Consider the following 10,985-nt stretch of genomic DNA (forward strand, 5'->3'; position numbering starts at 1 on the left):
AAAAAAAAAAGGGATCCTCAAATTGCATAAGCTCCGAGCCTGACAAAACCTGGATCCACCTCTGCCTGCACCTGTCCAGCTCACCCCACATCAAGACTCAGAGCAAGCCTAGGACACCTTCCTGCACCGCCTTCACACAGGTGAAGCTGCCCTCGGCACTGGCCACGGTTCCCCTCTGGAGGCTGCGGCTGTGGCTGTGTCACTTTGCTGTTGAATTTTTCTGTGTTTGTTTCTGCGTGTTAGATGGGAAGTGCTCTGAGGGCAAAACCTGTGTTGGTTCACCCCTGTATCCTTGGCACCTAGCACTGTGCCTGGCACACGGCACAAGCTCAAAAACCGTCTGTTAATTAAGGCAGTGAATGAACACATCCCCATGGCTGTCTCCACAGTGCTCACACAACCACAGAGCTACTGTTCTGTCTGTTCTTTCAGAAAACACCTTGCACCTTCCAGCCCCTCTCCAGGTGTCCCCTGCATGTCTTGTCCCCCCCAACAAGGAATCCAATCCCCCCTGCATCTCCCCAACCATCCCCCGCCCTAGCTCTCTAAGCTGCCTGGGACGCCCAACACCTCTCCTGCCTCAACTCCTAGACTCAGCTCTTTGGCCTCTCGGCACCCCTCCCTCACTTTTAATAAATTGTATTATTGGTTTCAATGAGCAAAGTCTCATTCTCCCCTGCCCACACCACCAACTCCTTGCAAATAAAATCGTAAAGCTCTTTTGTTTCTACTGGTACCTTGCACGTTGTGGGTGTTCAATACGTATTTGTTCACGGATTGATGGGTTCATTAGCAGTCTCAAGTACATACCAAAAAAAAAAAAAAGCCAACTTCTCTATTCTTTTTTTGAGACAGAGCCTCAAGCTGTCACCCTGGGTAGAGTGCCATAGCATCACAGCTCACAGCAACCTCCAACTCCTGGGCTCAAGCGGGTCTCCTGCCTCAGCCTTCCAAGTAGCTGGGACCACAGGCGCCCGCCACAACGTCCGGCTATTCTTTGGTTGTAGCCGTTATTGTTGTTTGGCGGGCCCAGGTTGGATTTGAACCCACCACCTTAGGTGTATGTGGCTGGCGCCTTAGCCACTTGAGCCACAGGTGCTGAGCCCAACTTCTCTATTCTTAAAGATCTCCTGGGAGGCGGGGAAAAATATGAATGTAATTCTACATAATGGGAACATTATTATGGCATGTGCATGTGGCAACGTGGCCAAATTCACTATTGTCTGGTAAAGTTCACTAACAAAGCTGCCAGCAAGTTTCCTAATTCCTTCAACAGAAATGCCACGGCCAAAAGATCGCCTCTCTCGGCGTCCTTCAGGGCGCCCCATCTTTCTTCTCTTCGTGTCTTTCTGGGTGCCCCATCTCTGTGGGAGGCTGTGGCATTTGAGCTTTGGCTCACCGGGGCTCTGATACTATGACATGGCTGGCTTAGATGCCGTGCTCTTGGTTACAAACGGCCCGCCACCTGGCAGTAGAGTAGCCTCTCGCTAATGCCACACAAACCTCAAAATCAAAGAGCTTCTGAGCCTGCACTTTCATTCTTCTGGACAAACACAAAAGATTCTGATCCACACAAAGAAATTTATCTTGTACGCTTCTGAGTGCATTGGTCTCCCAAATATGCATTGTTTTGTTCATATAAAAGATCAAAAATCCCTTTTGGGGGCTCATTATGTGTTTTCCACAATCCTTTTGGTGGGCCATTCTCCCTCCTGTGTGCTACTCGTGTTGACCTCTCTGTGCAGTGACCCATGTCTGTCAGTCTCTTTGCCAAACCCTGATGTGCCTTTAAATTATTGGGTGGAAAAATACAGGCTGTTTTCTTTATAAAGTGCATTTATCTCCTTCCCTGAAATGCTCTATTTAGTGCCACAATGACAGCAGGAAGTCTGCGATGGACCTCTGGCCCACTGTGAGTTTAATTTCTGGTGTACTAAATCAATTCTGTTTTAAGTCTTAGATTAGTTCATCCTGAGGAAAACCAAACCAAACAAAACAAAACCCTTGGAAGTTCATGCACCAGGGAAACCAAGTTTGTATACCGGCCAGTGATTACTCAACAAACCAGCTCTTTCGCTAATTAAGTTTATCTAATGAATTATTGAGCCACACTGTATGGATCGCTGGGAATGCTTCCGAGTTTTTCCACCTACAACGTGGTTGGAGACAGACAGGCCACTGACAAAAGATAGCAAACTTACATAAGCCACATCACCACGGGGAAGAAAGTAGGTTCAGAAGGGGAATTTGAAATATCCCTTAAACATGGGGGAAGAGGGGATTCAGCAGCGAACAATGGCCAGAAAAGCAATTAAAACAAAACCATCTCCTTCCTAGAATCTTTGCATTAGGTTTTCCAAAGACCACAGAAACCGTGGGTGAACAATGATAAATTTCCCATTCGTTTACATCTTCTAGTTCAGGTCTTCTCAGCCTCTATGGAGACAAATGATTGCTTGTCTTGGGGTGTGGATATGTCCTATGTGGGGGAGGATGTTAAACAGCACCCCTGGCCTCTGCCCATCAGCAGTGCCCGTCTCTAGCTGTAATAACCACAAGTGTCTCCAGACATGGCCAAATGTTCCAGGGGAACAAAATTACCTCCCTCGATTAAGAACCACTGGTCTGGCAGCACCCATAGCTCAGTGGCTAGGGCACCGGCCACATACGCCTGGGGGCTGGTGGGTTCAAACCCGGCCTGGGTCTGCCAAACAATGACAACCACAACCAAAAAATAGCTGGCCGTTGTAGCAGGTACCTGTAGTCCTAGCTACTTGGGAGGCTGAGGCAAGAGAATCACTTAAGCCTAAGAGTTGGAGTTTGCTGTGAGCTGTGACACCATGGCACTTTGTGAGGGTGACATACTGAGACTCTGTCTCAATTAAAAAAAAAAAAAGAACCAGTGGTCTCAGCCAGTTGTGGTGGCTCATGCCTGTAATCTCAGCACTTTGGGAGGCTGAGCTAGGAGGATCACTCAAGGCCAGAAGTTCCAGACCTGCCTAGGCAACATAGTGAGATCCCATCTCTACAATAAAATTTTTTTTAATTAGCCAGGTGTAGTGGCATGAACCTGTAGTCCCAGCTACCTGGGAGGGTGAGGCAGGATTGTCGCTTGAGCCCAGGAGTTCAAGGCTGCAGTGTACTCACCACTGCACTCCAGTCTAGGTGACAGTGATTCTGTCTAAGAATTAAAACAACCTCTGGTCTCTGGGCTTGGAGAAGCCAAGACAGGAATCTCTAAATTTTAGTAAAGTTTGATTGTATAAGTAGCTGTTCAGTGACCTGGTTGTAAAGGGAGACACAATGAACAAGATTCCCAGTGCCTATGTGTTTAATGTCTTCCCTGTGCTTGAGCCTGCAGGGAAGGGGCCTTCTGGCTTCCATCACAAGTTCACTTGACCAAAGAAGAGAATAAATAAAAAGATGAATGTTAAAAAAAAAAAAAAAAAAAACTACGATCTTATTCCAGAATGTCACAATGTCTTCACAACACAGCATCTCATTTGAATGAATCTGCTCGACAACCCTGAGATGTAGGCAAGGTGGGTCTTAGTACCGTACTCTACAGAGGAGGAATCTCGGGCTCAGAAACTAAGCTACTGGCCCACGAACGCTGAAGGTAAGCACGACACGAGTGCTAGCAACTAGATGGCTTTACCTGTGGCTAAGGCACCTGTGGGGTCCAGGTACAGGGCACAGGAAATGTGAGACAGTGTGGGGTGACAGTATTTTTCAAAGAGCCCACAAAGGTGGAAAAGTAAGCCCTGAGATGGATTGGTCTCATTCTGTATGTTATTTATTATAAGTTCAACTTTTACAGTACTGAAGTCAATTGATAAGTACAGTGAGGCTGCTTTGAGGAACCCAAGTTTGGGGATTTAGAATCAGGAAGATAACTTATCAGGTGCCCTCCCAGACCCTCTGAGGCCAGGCACTGTCTGTGCCATCTCATTGAATCCTAAAACTCTCCCCATGTCTGGATGCTGACTGTTACTGTCCCATTTTAAAGCGGGGAAAACTGAGGCTTGAAGGATAAGTCACCTCATAGGTGGCACAGCAGGCAAGAGGCTGAGACAGAATTGGCTCTGGGGTCTGCCTGGCTCTGACACCTAATGTCCAAACGATACACTGGCCTTTCTTCCTGGTGAGGGAGCTGCAGTTTTCCATCGATTTGAACAAGCAACTTACCTCTGCATTTTTTGCGGTTACATAAAAACAAAAACTGTAGCCTGGAACTGTTTTATGGTGTTTTTAAAACATTTTTTTTTCTTTCCTTTATTTGTTTTAGAGGGGTTATTCCTTTTTTTCCTCTAGCCTGGAATCATTTCAATAGTCCTCTTAGGAGGAGAGGGACAGTTTTATTTAAAACTGAATTGTTACCAGTGACCTACAAATGCTTGCTTTTTGTTGTTGCAAATCCAAAAATCAGCCCAGAAGTACTCTGTAGGTACAAGGAATGCTGAATCCAACCCAACACTTCATGACGGTCACTGCTGTGCCTTCCCTTGTTTTTGTTCAGCCAACCTAGGAGCCCTGACTGGAGCAGAGCAAGCCCAGCTCCCAGGGAACCCCAGAGCGCCCCCCACAGCCCTATTCAAGTGGATTTACACAGCCCCAAAGTCCTCCGCTGCTGTGACATGTAGCACAAGCTTTCCAAACACAAACACAACCCCAAACCAGCAAACTCAGACCATAGATAAAGTGTGGTCTCATGTTAGCTTTTCACATAAAATACACTTAATTGTGTTTATGTTTGTACTAAGCTTTTTCAATACAGGTGTATTTTCTTGCATTAGAAATTTTGTAAGACCTCCAGTGCTTCACAGAACAGTTTGAACACCACAAAAACTGCAATAGAAAATAGGATTTTGAAATTGTGTCTGGGGTGGTACCTGTGGCTCAAAAGGGTAGGGCACCGGTCCCATATATCCAGCCCTGCCCCCCCCCCCAAAAAAAAAACAGAAAAGAAATTGTGTCTGAAAGGCAAGTTGTAAATCAAGAAAACTCTGTCTTTCAAATAAGGGGAAAGCAGTCAGAAATGCACAGTGAGCAACCCTGGAGCCTGGCACGCTCTGGAAGCTGTGGAAGAGATCAGCAACCCTGGTCCCAGCTTTAAAAAGACCCCAGCTTTAAAATTCCATTCTGAAGGACGGGCCCTCCCTCCACACCTCCACCACCGCAGGATTCAGAGAACCACGCAATCAGAGCACTGAGTTCAACGGGGGTCCCACATTCTGAGATCTAAGCTGCATTAATACTTCCAAGCCAAAGCACACCTTCTTCAGAGGGACAGAGAAGCCAGCTGCTCTGAGCAGCAAGCAGCTGCCGGCCTAGGGTGGCAAGAAGCCGGCAGTGGAGGGAGCAGCCACGCTTGCTTTCCCCACTTTCAGAATGGCCGCGGGGCTGGGCAGGAGATTAGTTCACTGCTTCAGCTCTGCTCACTGAAGGATGTGACTGGGCGGCAGATATGGGGAAGCTGCTTTGATTCAAAGAGAAGAGAAAATAAAAAAGGACCAAGAGAGAGTTGCAAGGATAGATAAACCCATAGCGCTCCCTAGAAAAAAAAAAACGAAACCTACCCACTGGCAGCTAAGACGGGGCCATTAGGACGGGCAGCTTGTTTGTTTAATCCCTTCCTAATGGTTTATTTTCTCCTATTACATCGTAATTGAATGTAAAAGGATTTGAGCAATCCGGGCATATTCTTTTCAACAATAAAGCTGCATGGATCATTTTCGAATGATACTCAAACGTAATAAAAATACTGACCCACGTGGGGATATTTGTACAACTGTGTTTTTTCTGCCTGCCTTCTTTCCGTTTGTCACTAATGCACTGATGTTCACCGACATCAATATTTATTAGAAATGCTAAGCGATTAGTGGGCATGGTGTGGTTGCCTAATTTTGTAGAGCATCCAGTTTGAACACACTGGCTCTAAATAAACGCCTCCTCGTGATGATAATGATAATGACCCCAGTAGTGGCGCCGAGTCTCATACACTAGGATTCAGGTTGGGCTGGAAACCTGCAAACATTCCAAATCTGAGGAGAGTGGAATCCAACCCAAAAGGGGTGGTTTTCCCCCAGTCTCCTCACTCCTGATCTGAATCTGCTTTTTACCCTTCAAGGTCCAGTTCCTGGTGCCTGAGTCCTGCCCAGGGCTCCCTCCCTGCAATTCTGAATCACTGCACCTTTCTGGGGACGTATGGGGTGGCCCATGATAATGCCTGCCTTATTACTTGTGAGTGTGTGTGCACGCATACGTGGGGAACAATACGAGCTAACATTCCCTGAGAGCTTTCTTTAAGGCAGGTGTTGTGTGAAGCTATAAATACATGCACATATATTTATACACACACACATACATGTACACACACATTTATACACACAATTTATAATCCATCTCTCCAGCTAAATATTAAATAATTAACTGCTTGTGGAACTCAACAAGGACTGAGGTCTAAACTTGTTTCTATGCCCCCAAGAAAGGCTAGGATGGTACTGGGCACTTAGCAAACATTTAATAAGTGTATCTTGGCTATGGACAAGTCCTGAGGAATCAACAGAGCTCACTTAGGAAGGAACATTGAGTGAAATGATTTGGGAATCAGGTTCATTTGTGAACTTTTTTTGACTGCCTCCTATATAGGATGTAACCAGTCTGGGCCATCACTGGTTAATTAATTGTGTGTTGTGGTCAAAAGATCATGGGGCTGGAAGTCAGGAGACCCAAGTCTCATCCTACTTTTGCCACCAGTGCAGTGGGTAGGTCTTTTCCACTCATTGGGCCTTAATAGGCTCAAAAAAAGGAGTTGACTAGATGGCTGTAAGCTTCCTTCTGGTCTCCAACACTGTGATTCTGTGACTCTATCATACAAATGCATGCACATCTTATTTGTGACATAAAGCCTCACAGAAAAACAAAGTCAATAATAAATAATAAACAAATCAGGTGTCATGATCATTTGCACTTTCTAAGGGTGCTCAATGCCATGCATTCCACCCTGTGCACAGGCTGCCTCTCCAGGGCGACAGAAGATTCAAGGCTGTCAGAGGAGCAAGCCAGGAAGTCTCTCCCTATAATTGTATTGACAGGTTATCAGCTGAGTTCCGATGGCAGGAAGGTGCACCCTGACAGGTTTTGTGAAGGAGCCTTGAAGGCTATTGTAGCAGCATTCTGTGTTGAGTCTCAGAATCTGGGAAGAAGCTTGGTTCCTCTCTATTTAATTTCATTCTTTCCAGTGAGTCATGTTGGAAGGGAACTGGCTAACTGCACATCACTTATACAAAGTAGGAGCCCTTCCTAATGCAAAATACTTACATCTTTCTGTGGCCTTATAAAAGACAGACTTGATTCAATCATTTCCATTAAATAAGCAGTTGATTTGGTTTTAAATGAGGTAAAGATTTGTTGAGCATTTGCAGATAAAACACCTGCTTGGATATCTCTGTTTTTCCCTCTTCCTTGGTTACCGTGGCATCTCACAGACATGTTCTTGAATAACTGATGTGTAAACATCCTGGTAAATTCCATAGGTGTGAAATACCAGTGCTGGGTTTGTTCAGTCAGTGTCTCTGCATTTTAAATGAAACACTATTGATGCTATTCACTGCTGAAAACAACCTGCACAACAACCCCCAACGGGGTGGAATAAATCACTATTTCCAAGGTGCCATATTCTTCCAACACTGACGCCCACCTTCAGGTTCAGACATAGACAAAATCAAAATATATTTCAGTTCCAATCATCCTCTGAAAGACACCCATGTCAGAGGACACTCCCAACCTCTGCCACACCCAGTGAGGAGACGCACACTCACCGGGGACCTGAACATCTGACCAGCCACGGTAAAGAAATCCACAAACCAAACTCAGTCTGAATTTGTAAGGCTCCACAATCTTAAACACTTATAATTTTCTCCTTTTCTTTAAAGCCTTTAAACTCCTAAGCTTTTTTTTAATTTAAATTTTCTTTAAAGTAGAGAAAGCTGTATGGAGTGGTGAAAATAATGCAGGGCTGGGAGCTGAGGAACATAGTTGCTTACCCAGGCTCTGCAGGACTTTGAGAGGAGACGGCCTCAAGGTGTTCAGTCGCAAGGAAGAGTTGGGAAAAGCGAACAGTCACCATTCCTCTTCACGCTCAGTTTCTCTGGCAACTTTCATTTAGGTCAGGTTTTGACCTATAAAATTATAACATTTCCTAATCTAACAGGAGGTAGCAAATATTGAAATGTGGACATAATCTTAACTGCTACAGAAAGTACCTTATGGCCCTTGAAGAACCCAAGAAGGCAAGTCAGAGGAAAAGGCTGGTCCCTGGTCGACTTTGATGGCTCTAGAGAGTGCCTAGACCAAGGCCCTGTGCTCCAGGGGTCACCCAGGGCCAGGGCAGGCTGCTCAGTGTCTCACTCCCTGAAGACAGAACCCCAGTCGTACGTCAGTCATCCCCTGCATATTTTCCAACCCTAAACTTGGATTCAGGAATCAAGAATTGAATTCATCCTGGAAGCTGTTCAGTCAGTGCCACCCAGAGGCCAAATGCTGCCATTCTTGCTAGCGGGGAGGACAGGAGCAAAAGGAAAAAGAGGAGATAGTTTCACATATATGCATTTCATTTTACACATAGTACACATACTATACATATACACATATACAGATATAGAGGTCAAGTTTGCATGCATGTATAATATATGTACTATATACATATGCATACACGTGTGTGTATATATCCATATACACTCCATGTACACACATATTGTTTCAGGTGGGCATCACATACTAATTCACTACAGGAAATAACTCCACAATGCCTCATTTTATTTCTTTGTTTATTTATTTTTGAGATAGAATCTAACTCTGTGCCCTGGATAGAGTGCGGTGGCGTCACAGCTCACAGAGACCAAAAACTTCTGGGCTCAAATGATCCTCCTGCCTCAGCCTCCCAAGTAGCTGGGACTACAGGCGCCCACCACAACTCCCGGCTGATTTTAGCAAAGACAGGATCTCACTCTTTCTCAGGCTGGTCTTGAACTCCTGAGCTCAGGCAATCCACCAGCTTGGGCCTCTCAGAATGCTAGGATTACAGGCGTGAGCCACAGCGCCCAGCTCTTCTCACTTTATTTAAGTAGGGAGAAGTTGACCCACTAGTAACTACTTGAGCAAAAGCAAAGACCTAACATTAACGCAGCTAGTCAGAGGTGGCGGACTTTACTCTCTCCTTAATCCCAGAATAGCGAACACCAACTGTCTGACCCATCTGTCTGCTGAGAGCAGCTCTCTTCTCACCTAGAAATAAGTGAAAGATTTCGTGCCACTGTGTGGTGCCTGCGGAAAAGGCATATTAATTAGATGGACGGTGCGAGGGTGAGAGGCCAGCTTGCCCCCGTCCCCTGCAGGAACACTTTGGGGAAGGCAAGAGGCGAGAGTCAATGTTTTCTCAGGAGCCAATTAACTGAGCACAGTGTTGAGAAAGTCCAGTCTTTACCAAAAAACAAAACCAAACCACTACCACCACCTCTGGGCTCTAAGCTACGGCTGGCGGTCACATCAATGACTGTTGCTGCATCCGTGGGCACCACCTGCGCTCTCCGCCTCCCGCACCTGGGAACTGAGCGCATTTTTAAAAGCACACCGCCCTCCAGTGGCGCGAGGTAAATTTGCTATCGGGCTAACGCCAGAACCACCAAACTTCAACGTGACCTTTCCTGCGCCCCGGGAAAATGTGGCAGTGCCACTCCAGCGTAGGGTCCCCCACCGGCAGGCAAGTGAGCAACGAAGGGAAGGCGATGCAGCTAGGAACTTGCCCGGGCCCGCAGGGCCTCCCGGGTCAGACTTGCACTTTTTCCTCTTACAGCTGTGTCTTGAGTAAGATGGGGCGGAAATTAACTCTGGAAGTGGCGCTTTCAGAAGACAGACGAAGCACTTGCTGCAGATAAGCGTGCAGGGGAAAGGCAAGAGGCGGCCTTCACCTAGGAGGCTGGCAGTAAGGACCTAGGCCGGGTGCGTGCGACCTGTCACCCTGTGCGTTCACTAAGTGAGATCACACAGCAGCCAACACTGAGGCTTCCTGTGTGTCCGGCGCTGTGCCCGTGGGGGTCCCGCAGAAATAACCCTATTCAATCTTCCCAACTCGTCCCATTAACAGATACCATTATCATTCCACTTCCAGTATGAGTAAGCTGAGGGTCAGAGAGGGGACGCAACCTGCCCCTGACCGCCCGGGGTCCGGGCCCATCTGCACAAGAACTGGAGTCTCCAACGCGGCGCTCGGACTGGCCCGGAGGCCCGGCTGGGCGCGCCGCGGGCGGGCGAGCGCGGCGGGGTGGGCGCGGGGGCGGCTCACCTTGACGATGAGCGGGTTCTGAAACATGGAGTCCCGCACGACGCCCAGCCTCTCGTTCTCCATGCCCGGCCGGATATCAGCCATGGTCAGGGGCCGCCGCGGGGGCGGACAGATCTGGCTGACCGTGCGGCGCACCGGCTGCTTGTTCTTCCATGGCATGGGGTCCTGACGGGAGGTCCTGGCCTCTGGCATCCTTGGGTCGCCGGGAACCAGCCCGTCGGCTGCAGCGCCCGCGCTTCCGCACGTCGAGGCAAACGTTGAGCTCCGAGGGGCCCCCGGCTGGCCCCGGGCCGCACCACCGGGAACCGGGGGTGGGTCTCGGATGCTGGTCCCCCTCCGGAGGGGCTGCGCTCACCTGGCGATACTCCCTCGTGCTAGGAGTTGGAAACCCCTAACTGCGCCCCACTAGCTCCTCAGAGAGTCTTCTGGGCACCGTGCTGCGGATTGGGAGAGGAAAAATAATGAAGACCACCCCTTGAGGAAGAATGGAGTGGTCCGTCTCCTTGGCGACGGGACGCCAACAGAGCTCGGCTAAGCCTGTCCTTTTCTTTCGTGAAACTATTGGTGGCCACCAAGGTGGACCTGTCTAGAGTTTTCTTGAATCGACGTAGGGAATCGCCACTGGGTTGTGCTAAAAGTG

The 10,985-nt window shown here is 47.9% G+C and overlaps 1 protein-coding gene across 2 annotated transcripts in view; it reads right to left on the bottom strand.

The window, feature by feature from the left end:
- CFAP77 (cilia and flagella associated protein 77) overlaps nucleotides 1-10,681 on the bottom strand; it is a 136,232-nt gene extending 125,551 nt beyond the window's left edge. Inside the window, exons 1-2 of one of the 2 annotated variants that reach the window (XM_003794879.1) lie at nucleotides 10,346-10,537; nucleotides 1,456-1,465 (exon numbers count right to left, since the gene is read on the bottom strand). In XM_003794879.1, the coding sequence (XP_003794927.1) occupies nucleotides 1,456-1,465; nucleotides 10,346-10,537 (202 nt within the window). Of the gene's footprint in view, nucleotides 1-1,455; nucleotides 1,466-10,345 lie in introns of both variants that reach the window. The other variant, XM_003794878.2, reaches the window with a different exon arrangement.
- Between the last annotated feature and the right edge of the window lie 304 nt (nucleotides 10,682-10,985).

Source organism: Otolemur garnettii, unplaced genomic scaffold (genome assembly GCF_000181295.1).
Source record: "Otolemur garnettii isolate 467f Iridium unplaced genomic scaffold, OtoGar3 scaffold00087, whole genome shotgun sequence".
Taxonomy (NCBI): domain Eukaryota; kingdom Metazoa; phylum Chordata; class Mammalia; order Primates; family Galagidae; genus Otolemur; species Otolemur garnettii.